General features: G+C 52.8%; 1 protein-coding gene across 1 annotated transcript in view; it reads left to right on the top strand.

The window, feature by feature from the left end:
- The window catches only part of DGKE (diacylglycerol kinase epsilon), a 54,689-nt gene that overhangs the window by 18,516 nt on the left and 20,103 nt on the right, over positions 1-16,070 (top strand). The window contains exons 6-8 of the mRNA XM_073588101.1: positions 1,779-1,827; positions 8,978-9,091; positions 9,308-9,379. Coding sequence (XP_073444202.1) covers positions 1,779-1,827; positions 8,978-9,091; positions 9,308-9,379 — 235 coding nt within the window. The remainder of the gene's footprint in view (positions 1-1,778; positions 1,828-8,977; positions 9,092-9,307; positions 9,380-16,070) is intronic.

Genomic DNA, 16,070 nt, shown 5'->3' with positions numbered 1-16,070 from the left:
ATACCAGATGTGTATGTGTGATTTTTTTTTTTTTTTTTTTTTTTTTTTTATTTTTAATGGGGCAAATGGGGGTGATTTAAACTTTATACTTTTTATTTTTTTCATATTTTTAAAAACATTTTTTTTATTTATTTTGGCACGCTTCAATAGGGAAGGCAAGAAGCTGCCACAACTTGATTGCCTCTGCTACATACAGGCAATGATTAGATCCGCCTATATGTAGCAGAATTACAGCATTGCTATGAGCGCCGACCACTGGGTAGCACTCATAGCAGTCCGGCATCAACAACCATAGAGGTCTCAAGGAGACCTCTGTTTGTTTTGCCAACACATAGCTGACCCCTGATCACGTGAAGAGAGTCAGCGATGTGCGTATTTCAGGCCCGGCAGCTGGAAGCGCTTGTTAAATGCCGCTGTCAGCGTTTGACAGCGACCTTTAGCTAGTTAATAGGCGCGGGTGGATCGCGATTCCACCTGTGCCTATTGCGGGCACATGTCAGCTATTCAAAACAGCTAACGTGTCCCGGCTTTGATTCGGGCTCACCGCAGGAGTCCTCATTAAAGCGGGTGATCTGACCTCGGACATACTATTCCGTTCAAGGTCAGAAAGGGATTAAATGGAGAAACAGTGCATTGTCTGGCACAGAGTAGAGGCATCAGGGTTGTGGCTGGAAGCAAAGAAATAGCAGAGTGGACCAAGTGGTTACGGACCTGAGAAATGAAGGGTGATTGTTAATGAAATGTGTTCTGAGTTGAGTTTTTTTTTTTCTTAGTAATTTTTACAGCATGTTCGATGTATATTAATTTATTATGCTTTTCTTATATACTGCTATCATATTCCGAAGCGCTTTTCGATGTTTCTTTTGAGTAGTGATAACTGGGGCAAAACTCTAATAAGGGTATATATTTAATATTTCTTGCAAGTTGTCACTACTCAACAGAACCATTGTCCTTTTAAGGAATGGGTCATAACCAGAGTACTGGAAGAAAAACAAGATGCATTTCTTAATTAGACCAGTTTTTTTTTTTTATTTAGCATTTTCATGTTTCTCAAATGGGAAAGCTGTGTATCCAGTTTCCAGATTGCCATCACTTCCCTGTATAAACAGTACATTCAGGGAAAGCTGTCCATTAGCAATTTGTTGGTCAGGGACTCACAGGTTTACAGCATATAAGTGTCATTCTGTTTTAGTGTTAAAGCCCCCCGTTACACACTGCGATATCGCTAGCAATATCGCTGTAAAGTCACCGATTTTGTGATGTAGCAGCGATATTGCTAGCGATATCGCTACATGTGATACTTACCTCCGATCAGCTCCCCTGCTGGTTATCGTTGGTCGCGCGAGAAGGACCTGGATCATTTCTCGTCGGCAGCTTCCTGCGGCGCTTCCTACTGTGACGACGAGTGACGCGTGGACGCGGGCGGGAGGACGTCAGAATCGCCGCGTCTGACAGGTAAGTAGCGACCCCCGACCCCTGCTATGTCGCTGGTGAGATCTGCCTCTGTGGCAGCTCACTAGCGACCACATAGCGATGCACCAGCGATCCATATCGTTGTCGGGATCGCTGGTGCATCGCTATGTGTAACGGTACCCTTATGGTCTTCCCACTAATCCAAGTCTCAGAGCACGTCCTCTGTTATCATCTCATAGGAATACTCCTTTAATACCACTGTGCAGAAGTGGGATCTTTTTATCTATTTTGCGCAGGGCAATGTTCTTGTGTACAGGTCAGTAAATGAATAGACTTGATACACAGGCATGCTTTCTGTTTTTCAGGTGGAAAGTGCAGGTTACTAACAAGGGCTACAGTCTGAGGAAGCCAAAGGTAAAATGCTGCTCCCCTGAATGTTATATTGTTCATAGGTGTATGGCATGGGACCTTTTCTCGTTCGCCTAATTGGGGGACACAGAGACCTTGGGTGTATGCTGCTGCCACTAGGAGGCTGACACTATGCACAAAAAAAGATAGCTCCTCCTCCGCAGTGTACACCCCACCGACCGGCAGAGAATTCCTCAGTTTAGCTTAGTGTCAGTAGGAGGTGGACACGGGTCTTTTATTAGACCCATATCTACCTCGTTGTGCGTCGTTCCTTTTCAGGTTCTACTGAGGGATACAGAGTGAAAAGTCACATCTGTACTCCCACATGGAGTCTGCAAGTACGGCGTGTACTGCCACCCCGTATCCTTGCGGTTCTCCGCGGCAGGACCAGCCAGACGGACGCCGACACCAAGACGTGCCAGCGACTCCAGGGGTCCTTGTCGCCAGTCTCCCTCCCACTCGCCTACCAGAGCCTGTCGGTTGGATGAGACGCAAGACTTCTTCAGACAGGTAACGGATCGTGGATAGGTGAGTATTAGGCCCTGCTGCCCATTCCCGACGGTCACCTCTTCAATGGTCACAGGGGTAGGCGCTGCGGTCGCTCGCAGTCGCCACAAGGCTATACGCAGCTCAATGTTGCTGGGCATCCCCCCCCCTTCCCTCCCCCCTTTCTGGGTACAGGGAGCAGGGGTTTTTTTCCCATTGGGAGCGACTTGCGACTGCGGCGTCCCACTTTTTCGGACTTCCGCGCCGACCCCCTGCTGACAGGCGGCCGCCGCAACTAATTTAGGCCCCGGCTTCAGTTCGGGCCTACCGCTGCGTCGCGGCCACGCCCCCCGCCCCTTTCTTCTAAGCGGGCTTCTCTCCCGCTCTTCCCAGGCCCTCCCACCGCCTGTCCTTCACCTGCCCAGCCTGCTATTGGCTAGAGGGCGGTGAATTTTAACCCTGCGAGGTGCTCCGCCCTCCCTCCTCTCCTAAGGCGCGCTTTTTCTCAGGACGGCGCCATTTTCCCAGCCTGTTAGCCGGGCACCAGCTCCTCACTGGACAGGAGGTCTGTCGGCCGGATTTCGCTCTGACCTGCATCCACTGACAGGTCGCAGAGCATCGCTTCTGGGGACACCGGACCGTGAGTAGCTCTGCACTGCAGACTGACCCTTCTCCGCCCTCTGTCCCCCAACCTTCCGGCATTACCTCAGCTTTTCACTATGTTTAAGTCTGATCGTACCCGCTCTACCGCCCCCCCCTGCACTTTAGTCAAGTACTTTGCATGTTCTTCGTGCAATCGCAAACTTCCCTCAGGCCAGTCCACTCCCCTCTGCCTAGATTGTAGCAATCCAATTCAGCCTGACGCCGTCCAGGAGCCATCTGCGGCCCCAGGTGAGAGTGAGCCCCCCATGCCTGGCTGGGCCTCCTCGCTTTCTCAATCAGTGGCAGACCTCACCAGGGTGTCTCAGTCCCTGGTGGCCGTTCTTGATAAGTTGCCCCTGGACTCTTCAGCAGGGCCAAGCAGGTCCCAAATTGTTCCATCTGAATCAGCCAGCGGTAGTCGCAAAAGACCCAGGCAAGATTCCCAGCCGGAATCCTCTCCTAGTCCCATCTCACCGCATAGCCCTTCTCACCAGTCTCCCTCTCGGGCCTCCTCTCCCGAGTCAGGGGAAGCGCTTTCGGACAGGTCATCTGAGGGGATTTTAGAGCTGGATTCAGACCAGGATGCAAGCATGAAGGTCACAGTGCAGGACCTCATTGCTGCGATCCATCATACCTTCGATATTGCTGACTCCCCTGCGAAATCCTCAGATCAGGAGGTTTCGTTCAGACGGGCAGAAACTCCCTCCAGGGTTTTTCCTTTCCATTCCCAGTTTGGGAAAATTTTTACCAAGGAAAGAGAGGATCCGACCAGACGCTTTCAAAGAGGAAAACGTCTCGGCATACTCTACCCATTTGCTAAGGAGCTCACGGACAACTGGTCGGCCTCTCCCTCAGTCGATCCGCCCGTGTCCAGGCTATCCAATAACACGGTTCTCCCGCTTTCAGGCGTGGCGTCCCTAAAGGATTCTAATGACAGGATTATAGAATCCCTGGCGAAGTCTGCCTTTGAAGCGGCTTCAGCGGCGGTGTGTCCAATCTTTGCTTCATCCTGGACAGCAAAGACCATAGCCACGTGGGCAGACGACCTTCGGCAGGGCATCTTAGATAAGGCGCAACCGGAGCATTTGGCCAATCTCGCCAATCAGATCTCCCAGGCTGGGGACTATCTTCTCTCCGCTTCCTTGGATGCTGCATCCTGTGCAGTTCAGGCGTCAAGCAACGTTATTGCAATTCGACGTACACTTTGGCTAAAGGCATGGCAAGCGGACTTGTCTTCTAAAAAGTCCCTCACTAACCTGCCTTTTCAGGGGGTGCGCCTCTTTGGGTCCCAATTGGACCAGATTATTAAGGACGCCACCGGAGGCACGAGTTCACTCCTCCCTCAGTCCAAGCCTCGCAGACCCCCACTAAGGCGTCAGTTTCGACCCTTTCGGACTTTCCGCCGTTTCAATACGGCGGACAACTCCTCCAGCCAACAGAGACCGCAGGCTCGCCAGGAGAGAAGGAAAGTTTCCTTCAGACCCACTCCTTCCTGGCGACCCCACTCCTCCCAGGGCAGACCGTCCAGATCTAGATCTGGACGGTCTACTTCAGCATGACTATCATCGGGCACGCGAAGGGCCTTTCCAATTGGGAGGTCGACTTCTTTCCTTCAGGGACGTTTGGCTGGCCGCCGTGGAGGACGCCTGGGTCAGGGAGGTCGTATCCTCAGGATACAAGATAGAGTTCGTCTCTCTCCCACGGGATCGTTTCTTCGAATCCCGGCCTCCAAAGGATCCAGCCTTGATCCCGGGGTTCTCTACAGCTATCGCCGCTCTCCTCAGTTCCGGGGTGATTGTGCCCGTTCCCGAATCGGAGCGCTTCGCGGGGTTCTACTCGAACCTGTTTGTAGTGCCGAAAAAAGACGGCGCAGTTCGACCCATCTTGGATCTCAAGCTGCTCAATAAGAGGGTCCGCCTTCGCCACTTCCGCATGGAGTCGCTTCGCTCGGTCATCGCCTCCATGGAGGAGCAGGAATTCATGTGCTCAATAGACATCCAAGATGCCTATTTACATGTTCCAATTTTCTCCGGACATCAGAAGTTCCTGCGCTTTGCGATTCGACAGCACCACTACCAGTTTGTCGCACTGCCCTTCGGTCTTGCCACCGCTCCCAGAGTCTTCACGAAGATCATGGCTGCGTTGATGGCTTTGTTGAGAGTCAGAGGCCTCGTTCTTTTCCCGTACCTAGACGATATTCTGATCAAGGCTCCCTCATTCCAACAGGCTCACCAAAGTTTGTCAATCGTCCTGGACACTCTTTCCAATTTCGGGTGGATCGTCAACAGGAAAAAGTCCTGTCTGGTTCCTACCCAACGCCTGGTCTTTCTAGGTCTTCTGTTCGACACTCGTCGGTCAAGGGTCTTTCTCCCACAAGAAAAGATTCTCTCTCTGCAGCAGGAAGTACGATCGCTGCAGACCTCGTGATCCCGTACAGCCATGAGGGTCCTGGGAAAGATGGTCGCGGCAATAGAGGCAGTTCCCTTTGCTCAATTTCACGCCAGGCCTCTCCAGCAGGCCATTCTGTCGAAATGGAACAGGTCGCCTCAGTCCCTGGATCGCCCTGTCCATCTTTCTTACCGGATCAAGCGGTCTCTCAACTGGTGGTTGTCGTCACCTCTCATTCTATCGGGTCGATCCTTCCTTCCCATTCACTGGCAGATAGTAACCACAGATGCCAGTCTCCTCGGTTGGGGTGCTGTGTTCCGCAACCACACTGTTCAGGGTCGATGGTCGGATCGGGAATCAGCACTACCGATCAACGTTCTGGAGATTCGAGCGATCCATCTTGCTCTGGTCCACTGGGAAAGGCTCCTCAAGGGACTGCCGGTACGGATTCAGACAGACAACGCCACAGCGGTGGCATATGTCAACCGCCAAGGGGGAACACGGAGTGTTTCAGCCCTGGCGGAGGTGTCCAAGATTCTTCGTTGGGCGGAGATTTCCGTCTCGACAATCTCCGCGGTTCACATTCCCGGCGTAGACAACTGGGCCGCCGATTTTCTCAGCCGCGAGGGTCTCGCGGCGGGAGAATGGTCCCTACATCCGGAAGTGTTTCAGCTGCTCTGCCTTCGGTGGGGAACCCCGGATGTAGACCTCATGGCGTCTCGCCTCAACAGGAAAGTCCCACAATTCGTGTCCAGGTCTCGGGACCCTCTGGCAGTGGGCGCCGACGCCCTGGCCGTTCCTTGGTCCCAGTTCGAACTTCCCTACCTGTTCCCTCCTCTGCCTCTTCTTCCCAAGCTGTTGAAGAAGATCAAGGCAGAAGGACTTCCGGTCATTCTCATCGCCCCGAATTGGCCCAGAAGGTCTTGGTTCGCGGACATTGTCAACCTTCTCGCGGACGCCCCCTGGAGGCTTCCAGACAGAACAGATCTGCTGTCTCAGGGTCCGATTTGCCACCCCAATTCTCGGCCGCTCAATTTAACGGCGTGGCTGTTGAGACCGAGGTTCTGAAACGAGCAGGATTTTCCGACCACGTAATTCAGACCATGATCCGAGCCAGAAAGCCATCATCTTCAAAGATTTACTACCGTACTTGGAAGGCCTATTTCACTTGGTGTGAGACCAATGACGTCGCGCCCATGTCCTTTTCGCTCCCTTCAGTCCTAGCGTTTCTTCAGGCAGGATTGGATGCGGGGCTTGCCCTCAGTTCCCTGAAGGGTCAAGTTTCGGCGCTGTCCATTCTGTTTCAGAAAACGTTGGCTTCCCGTCCTCAGGTTAAGACCTTTCTTCAGGGCGTGGCTCACACGGTCCCGCCGTACCGGGCGCCCGTGGATCCATGGGATCTTAATCTGGTTCTTGAGGTTCTGCAAGGTCCGCCCTTTGAACCCCTCAGGGAAATTTCCCTTTCTCTCCTTTCTTGGAAGGTAGCCTTTCTGGTGGCCATCACCTCCGTCCGGCGCGTGTCGGAATTGGCAGCTCTTTCGTGCCGCTCTCCCTTTCTGGTTCTCCACCAGGATAAGGTAGTTCTGCGGCCTCCGCCCTCGTTCCTTCCGAAGGTGGTGTCCTCGTTTCACCTCAACGAGGATATCGTGCTCCCGTCCTTTTGTCCGAATCCAACTCATCCCCGAGAGCGGTCCTTGAACAAGCTGGACCTGGTTAGGGCGGTAAGAGTCTATCTGTCTAGGACGACTTCCTTGCGAAAGACAGAGTCTCTTTTCATTATCCCTGATGGAGCGCGGAAAGGTCACCTGGCGTCAAAAGCCACCATTGCTCGCTGGATCAGATCGGCTATCCTGGAAGCCTACCGTGTTAAGCGTCGCGGAGCCCCTCCGGGTATCAGGGCCCACTCTACTCGAGCAGTGGGTGCCTCCTGGGCGGTGCGCCACAGAGCTTCCGCACTGCAGCTTTGCAAAGCTGCAACATGGTCATCGGTTCACACGTTTGTGAAATTCTACAGAGTCCACACCTACGCTTCGGCGGACGCCAGCCTAGGTAGACGGATTCTGCAGGCCGCGGTGGTGAGTCCGCTGGCCTGATGGAAGTTTGTTTCCCACCCCAGGGACTGCTTTGGGACGTCCCAAGGTCTCTGTGTCCCCCAATAAGGCGAACGAGAAAACAGGATTTTTGGGATTGCTTACCGTAAAATCTGTTTCTCGGAGCCTTCATTGGGGGACACAGCACCCTCCCATGTTTTACAGCTCCTGTTCTTACTTTGGTTGAATGTTTACAGTTGAGTTGTCTATGTTGTCAACCTATTCTGTTCCTTCTCCTACTGCTTTCTCACTAACTGAGGAATTCTCTGCCGGTCGGTGGGGTGTACACTGCGGAGGAGGAGCTATCTTTTTTTGTGCATAGTGTCAGCCTCCTAGTGGCAGCAGCATACACCCAAGGTCTCTGTGTCCCCCAATGAAGGCTCCGAGAAACAGATTTTACGGTAAGCAATCCCAAAAATCCTGTTTTATCTAGCCCTCGGGCAGATTCCCGGGGACCACAGTGCTTGGGCCAGCAGCTGTATTTTGATGGTCACCATCTCATTGATTTCTTCTTGCTCTGTGACTGCTGAAAGCTACTTTGTGAGAGGAGTTAGCTCGCAAATTGAATGTCTCCCCAAAGGATCGTATAAATATCAAAATGGCCCATGGCAGGAAAAATGATTCACCCATCTCTGGTGTATGGCAACAGTACTCGTAGTAACTTTGCAGATTGAATTTCCGTATTTTTCGGATTATAAGACACTCTGGATTATAAGATGCATCCCAATTTTGAGGAGAAAAATAGGAAAGAGTTTTTTTTTAATAAAATGGTGGTGCTAATCCATGCGTCTTATTGCTTACCGGGGGTGGTTGCGGTGAAGCTGGGTCCCAGGGACGCTGCTGAAGGAGGCAGGAGTGGGGTGATGCAGCAGGCTGGGATGAGGGGGTGTTCCGATGTGCGTCGCGCTGCTGCGGGTGTCCAGCGGTGCTGCTGTGGGTGTCTCTGGCGGTGCTGCGGGTGCCTGGTGGTACTACAGGGGTGTCCAGCGGTGCTGCCCGGTGTTGCTGCGGGGGACTCTGCCGACATTTTGTGAAAGGCCAGAGCCCCCGGCAGTTCAATGGTTTCCTGTGTAGTGGACTCTGGGAAAATGGCCACTGGGGGGGCGGTGAGATCTCATCGCCTGAGATCTTGGTGCCGAGATCTCCATCTGGGCATGCGCCGCCCCCAGGTGGCCATTTTCCCGGAGTCCACTCCACAGGAAACCATGGAACTGCCGGAGGCTCTGGCCTTTCACAAAATGTCTGCAGAGCGCTCCGCAGCATCGGAGTCACCCGCAGCAGCACCGCCAGACACCCCCTTCGTCCCAGCCTGTGGACTGCAGCTTCAGTACTGATAAGGTATATACGCATTATATAAGATGCATTCCCATTCCCCCCCCCCCCAAATTTGGAAGAAAAGTGCGTCTTAAAATCCGAAAAATACGGTATTCTGTGGGTACAAGAACATAGTCTCCAATACGTGTTTCGTGTGTTTAGATCTCGCTTCCTCAGGGGGGTTAACTTTGCGCACACATTTCCAGAAGTTTCTAATAATATTTTTCTCTTTTTAGGTTTTGTCAATGAATAATTACTTTTCAATAGGCCCTGATGCCTTGATGGCATTAAACTTCCACACACATCGTGAGAAGACCCCTTCACTTTTTTCAAGCAGGCTTGTTAATAAAGTAAGCTTTTAGACATGTAAACTATCGCTATAAATGTCGCGCCACTCTACCGAGGTTACGTGTCCTCCTCCTTTTGTATAACAGCAGTGGGATTTTCTGTTGAAGTCTTCTACGCAGTATTAATGACACTTGGCAGTGATGGTAAATGTGCTTGGAGATTGTGTAGCTTGCTTTGTCATTTTAGCGCAAAATGTCCATGTTTTTATTGTATTTTAGGCAGTATATTTATTTTACGGAACTAAGGATTGCTTGATCCAGGAATGTAAAGATCTTGACAAGAAAGTTGAGGTAAGAATTAAAGGCGTTGTTGATATAGAATTCCTCTTCTCCTATTTCAGTGTTTAGAGGAAAACTGCAAATTCAGAAATGCAGGTGTGACCTTCAAATTTTAAGGGGATTTTAAGGGGATTTTTAGGTTCAAGAGATCTATTAATTTTAATCAATAGATCTTGGAATATTAAGAAGTTCCATAATTCTATGTGTTTAAAGAAAAAAAAAAAAATGTAGCTGTGCTGAGACGGTTATAAATGCCCCCTTGCTGTGTATCTGTGTAACTAGCTGTGCCAGACCATGTAGAGATGCTGTGGCTGATGATTGCAATACACAACTTCTGACAAAGGGAGGAAGAATAATGGAATACACTCATTCCATGGGCAAGGACTCTTCCAAATGCTTCTTTCCTCATCTTTCTGCCTGCTTGTTTTATCAAAAGAATGAGAGGATCTCTTGTTTCCAGGACGTCCACCTGACAGCACCATGGAGGACGTCCTCCTCCTCCTTACAGGGACAGGAAAACACACAAGAGGTTAAAAGGTCATGTCCCACCCCCTCTCCCTCAGTGTTTTTCCTGTCCCTGCAAGGAGTGACACACGAGAGACTTACCGGAGGGGCTCAGGGGATCGTGCGGCCAGTCCAAGCCTTCCCCTGTCAAGAGGTCCCGGGGCCGAAACTCTCGATGGGGGAGTCCCTCTGCTCCAAAGGCCAGGAGCAGGACGACGCTCCTGGAGGGAACCGTTCCTCCCTGTGGTAGGCTCTCGGCTCCAGGACGCACCGCCATAACAGGCGAGGGTCGGCTCCCCGCAGGCGGCTGGCCGAGCGGGCACCGGCAGAAGGACGGGCGCAGCAGCGCCATGACAGGCGGGCCCCTGCAGGCGGCGGGCCAAGCACCCGCAGGATGGCTCCAACGGCGGGGTCAGCGCTGGAAGGCTCCAACAGACCGCCATAGCAGGCGGGGGGCGGTTCCCTGCAGGCGGCGGGCTGTGACCGGGGGAGAAGCAGAGCGCGGTCGCGCGCAGGAGCCCGGGCAGGAAGTGGAGGAGGCGGCCTATCGCGGAGGTCGTGCGTCACATCCGGTGACGTCAGACGCCGGCTTTGAATCCCGGGCGCGCGCTCCTGAGATCCACAGCGCTCTGCAGAATCGTGCAGAATGGAAGGCAACGCTCCAGCAGGTGGAGGGGTAAGTGCGCATAGCGCAGACCACCCTCCCCCACCCATCCTCACAGCCCAGATCTGAGTAGGTGCCCCTTCTGTATTATTAGGAGAAGGGAATCCCAGCAGAATCCCCCTCGGGGGTGAAGGACCCGGCAAAAGCCACCTCCAAATCGGTCCGGTGCCCCGTATGCAGGGTAAAGCTGCCAGACACCTATAGCAAGACCCTATGCGGACCCTGTACCTCAAGGGTCATAGGCGAGGAACAGCCATCCCTCCTTTTCGAAATGAGATTGCTGATAGGGGAGCAAGTTCAGGCCTCTACAGCCGGCCTCACACGGCGTCAGTCCCCCAGCCCAGGGCCAAGTCGCAAGCGTCCAAGGTGGGAAGCAGACCCAGTGTCAGAAGCAAGCCCTAGCGAGGAGTCCGACTTCCGGGATTCAGACCAGGAGGAAGAAGGCGAGATCCTGGGGGATAGACAGGATCAGAGCAGGAAGTACCTGTTCAGACTGGAGGACACGGACGAGCTGGTCCAGGCAGTCAGAAATACTATGCAAATAGAGGAAGTCCCTAAACCACAGTCCAGACAGGACTTAATGTTTGGAGGACTCGTGGCCCGGAAACAGGTAGTGTTCCCCATAAGTGAACACATAAACAATGGTCCAGGAAGAGTGGAAAGAGGCAGAGTGTCGGTTGATACTCTCCCGAGACTTTAAAAATAGACTGCCTTTTGATCCCGAGGAGACACGGGCATGGGAGGAAGTCCCTAAAATAGATGTCCCAGTCACCAAGGTTACCAAAAAGACGGCCATTCCATTCGAGGACTCATCAGGTCTCCGAGACCCGATGGATAGGAAGGCGGACGTCTTGTTAAAGAGAACTTGGGAGACGTCGGCGGCTCTGATTAGGGCCAACATAGCAGCCACCTCATTGGCCAGGTCTATGTTTTTGTGGATGGGGCAGTTGGAGGAACACCTAACCAACAAGACCCCTAGATCAGAGATCCAAGCATCACTTCCTCTCATGAAATCAGCCACGGCGTTCCTGTCGGATACGTCGGCTGAATCAGTAAGGTTTGCAGCCAGAAACAGCTCCCTCTCTAATGCGGCCCGGAGAGTAGTCTGGCTTAAATCCTGGTCGGGGGATAACGCTCCTAAAACAAAGCTATGCGCCATCCCCTTCTCGGGCCTGAGGGTATTTGGTCCAGCCCTAGATAACATCCTAGAGCTAGTGTCCGATAAAAATAAAGGGTTCCCAGAGGAAAAACCCAGGTGGCCCCAGTCCTTTCGGAGAGGCTCCTTCTGCAGGAGACAGACGGAATTCAGGGGTCGGGCAAAGTCCAATAGAAGCTCCTATAAGGGCTCCTTCAGCCAAGGCGGGAGGAACAGGGGTCCCTCATTCACATCAACATCTAGATCGAGGAGGCAATGACGCCATAGGTGTTGGGGGGAGACTTCGCCACTTCGCAGCAAACTGGTCCAAGTCACCCACAATCCATGGGTTCTCAGAACCATTGCGGAAGGCTACAGTATAGAGCTCTATTCACCTCCCCCCGACAGATATATTGCCCCCACTGTCGTCCCGGAGGACTCCGCAATGTGGACGGATCTTCGGGACATGGTAAACTCAAAGGTCATAATACCAGTTCCCCCGACGGAAAGAGGAAGAGGGCACTACTCTTCCCTGTCTTCAATCACAAAACCATCCGGCGAGGCCCGTACCATCATAAACCTGAAACCACTAAATGCCTGGGTCAAATACAAGAGATTCCGGATGGAATCGATCCGATCCGCAATTCCCCTAATAGACAGGGACGCCGTTATGTGCACCCTAGACCTAAAAAAGGCATACTACCAGGTCCCTATCCATCCATCATCCCAGAGCCTTCTAAGGTTCGCGGTCAGTTTACCAGCCCCGACCTGCCACCTCCAGTTCCAGTGTCTTCCATTCGGGTTGGCCTCAGCTCCCAGAATCTTTACAAAATTGGTGGTAGAGGTGGTGGCCTACCTAAGAGATCAGGGTATTGTAATCATTCCATACCTGGACGACTTCCTACTGGTGGCAAGATCCAAAGAAGCGCTCATTCGAGACAGAATCCGAGCAACTACCGTAATGGAGTTCCTTGGCTGGGTGATCCACTGGGAGAAGTCGGACCTCAGGCCAGACACCAGAAAAGTATTCCTCGGAGTCCTCCTAGACTCAGCCAACAGAATATCCTGGCTACCCGAGCAGAAGCAGAAGACTGTTCAGGCCAGAACCAGAGACCTGTTGAGGCGTCAATGTTCCATAAGAGAGGCAATGGAAGTCTTGGGCCTCATGACAGCCTGTATCCAGTGTGTCCGTTGGGCCCAATTCCACTCGAGGTTGTTACAGAGAGAAATCCTCGCAAGGTGGGACAGAAGTCAGGCGTCGCTAGACAGACCCCTAAGGCTGCCAGAACGAGTGAAGGAGTCCCTGCGGTGGTGGACACAGTCCAGAAACCTTCAGGTGGGCGTACAATGGACAACCTCTCCATACGTGGTATTCACCACAGACGCCAGTGCGTGGGGATGGGGAGCCCACATACAAGGGAAGATCTTCCAGGGGAAATGACCAGCAGGCATCAGGACCAGATCCTCCAATTTCAGAGAGCTCTTCGCGGTTTGGGAAGCGTTGCGCAGAAACCAGTCGGTACTAAAGAATCGTCACGTCCGCATATTATCCGACAATACAACGGCAGTGGCTTTCCTGAAGCTCCAGGGAGGGACCAGACATCAACCACTACAGGCCCTGGCGGGAAAAATATTCATGTGGGCAGAACGAACAGTCCGATCAGTGACCGCAGTACACTTAGAAGGTTCCCAGAACAAAGTGGCAGACTACTTGAGCAGACAACAGATCCACCCGACAGAATGGGAACTGAACATGGAAATCTTCGACCACCTTTGTCAGCGTTGGGGGACCCCCACTATAGATCTTTTCGCAAGCCGGAAGAACTCGAAGGTCCCCAGGTTCTACTCCCTGAATCCGACGGACCACCCGGAAGGCGTAGACGCCCTGAGTCAGACTTGGGGAGAATCCCTCTCTTATGCGTTCCCACCACTGGCTCTCATACCGGCAGTGCTCAGGAAGATACGCGAAGACCACGCAAGAGTGATGTTGATCGTGCCATATTGGCCGAGGAGAAGCTGGTTTCCCCTTCTAGGAGCCATGGCAGTAGAAAATCCAGTCGAACTACCCCTGTGGAAGGACATCATCCACCAGGGCCTGATCCGCCACCCAGACCCAGCAAGACTCCACCTGTCGGCTTGGATCCTGAGAGGGACATCCTGAAGGCAAAGGGATTGTCGTATCAGGTCATATCCACCGTACAGGCCAGTAGGAAACCGGTGACATGGGGGAGTCCCTCTGCTCCAAAGGCCAGGAGCAGGACGACGCTCCTGGAGGGAACCGTTCCTCCCTGTGGTAGGCTCTCGGCTCCAGGACGCACCGCCATAACAGGCGAGGGTCGGCTCCCCGCAGGCGGCTGGCCGAGTGGGCACCGGCAGAAGGACGGGCGCAGCAGCGCCATGACAGGCGGGCCCCTGCAGGCGGCGGGCCAAGCACCCGCAGGATGGCTCCAACGGCGGGGTCAGCGCTGGAAGGCTCCAACAGACCGCCATAGCAGGCGGGGGGCGGTTCCCTGCAGGCGGCGGGCTGTGACCGGGGGAGAAGCAGAGCGCGGTCGCGCGCAGGAGCCCGGGCAGGAAGTGGAGGAGGCGGCCTATCGCGGAGGTCGTGCGTCACATCCGGTGACGTCAGACGCCGGCTTTGAATCCCGGGCGCGCGCTCCTGAGATCCACAGCGCTCTGCAGAATCGTGCAGAATGGAAGGCATCCGCAATCTATCGAAAAATACGGAAAAGATTCTGTCTGGAGGGTGGCAGGTCCGATCTTGTGGCAGGCGCCCCTGACCTCCCTAACATACTAAGCTTTTTGCAGGCAGGTTTTAATAAAGGCCTTAAGCCCAGCACTCTAAAGGTCCAGGTTTCATCCTTGAGCGCCTTCTTCGATTACCAGTTAGCTTCACATCCCTGGGTATTAAGATTTATAAGAGCCACACAGCGCCTGCGCCCCACGATTAGGCAGCTCACCCCGCCTTGGGACCTGGGCCTGGTACTTCGGTTTCTCTGTACAGACCCCTACGCTCTCGGTGAGAAAATAACCATCTCTGCTCTCACTCGTAAAACGGCCTTCCTAGTAGCCATTACCACGGCCAAAAGAATAGGGGAGATCCAGGCCCTGTCCACTAAGGACCCATATCTCCAGATAAGAGAGGACCGTATAATCCTAAGGTTAGACCCGGCATTTACCACAAAGGTAGCCTCTCCAAAAAATCTAAATCAAGAGGTAGTGTTACCATCTTTCTGTGATAATCCCCGTAATAAGAAGGAGCAGCGTCTTCACTCGCTGGATGTGAGGCGCGCAGTGATAGACTACCTAGAGGCCACCAATAGCTGGCGCATCGACCCGAACCTGTTCATCCTTTTTGGGGGTAGAAATAAGGGGAAGAGGGCCTCTAAGGCGTCCATCGCGCGCTCGATTACCCCAGTAATCTCGGACGCCTACCAAGCTGAAGGCGCCAACCCGCCAGATTCCATAAAAGCCCACTCTACGAGGGCGGTATTGGCCTCATGGGCCGAACGGGCGGGGGCGTCGGTTGATCAAATCTGTAGAGCAGCAACCTGGGCCAGTCTTAATACATTCTGCAAGCACTACAAGCTTGATGTGTTAGCTGGTCAACAGACCGCATTTGGGAGAAAGGTTCTCCAGGCGGTAATCCCACCCTGAGGAGGTGCTTTGGTACTCTCCATGGTGCTGTCAGGTGGACGTCCTGGAAAATAGGTATTAGACCTACCGGTAATGATGTTTCCAGGAGTCCATCCTGACAGCACGGGTAGTTCCCTCCCAGTTGTGTTATACTACAATGTATTATATTATGTCATATGCTGTAATATGATTGTTTCATTAAACTGTTACTAGCATCATCTACCTTGTGGTACTTGTTAAATCACTGATGGAGAGGGGGTGGGACATGACCTTTTAACCTCTTGTGTGTTTTCCTGTCCCTGTAAGGAGGAGGAGGACGTCCTCCATGGTGCTGTCAGGATGGACTCCTGGAAACATCATTACTGGTAGGTCTATTACCTATTTTTGCTGGTCCTTTTGAGCTCATCTAAATAAAGCAAGTCACTAAAGTAGGAGCTTAACATCCAGTCAAGGCGCACAAACCAATCATGCAGCTTATCATTACAGTGAAACCTGAGATGTCAATCAGTGCAGACCCAAAGTAAAGGAGCCAGTCAAAAGGTCAAAGAAATAGCACCTGAATGAAAAGAAAGCAGGGAAACGAGTAATGTCCTTCACTCTGGAGCGGCACTGAATGATGTTAAAGCATTCACTGTATTGACAAGCTGTTTGCTTCGTTTGTGTCCAGTTGGTCTCCGAGGTTAAGTGCACACATTGCGGATTCTGCTGTGGATTTTTCCGCGCGGATTTGGCTAAATCCGCAGGTCAAAAGACCTGCGTTTTAC

The sequence above is a fragment of the Dendrobates tinctorius genome, unplaced genomic scaffold (assembly GCF_039654945.1).
Source record: "Dendrobates tinctorius isolate UK_male_01 unplaced genomic scaffold, ASM3965494v1 ptg000103l, whole genome shotgun sequence".
Taxonomy (NCBI): Eukaryota; Metazoa; Chordata; class Amphibia; order Anura; family Dendrobatidae; genus Dendrobates; species Dendrobates tinctorius.
Note: the sequence above shows the minus strand (reverse complement) of the source record. Positions and strands in the feature narration are given on the sequence as shown.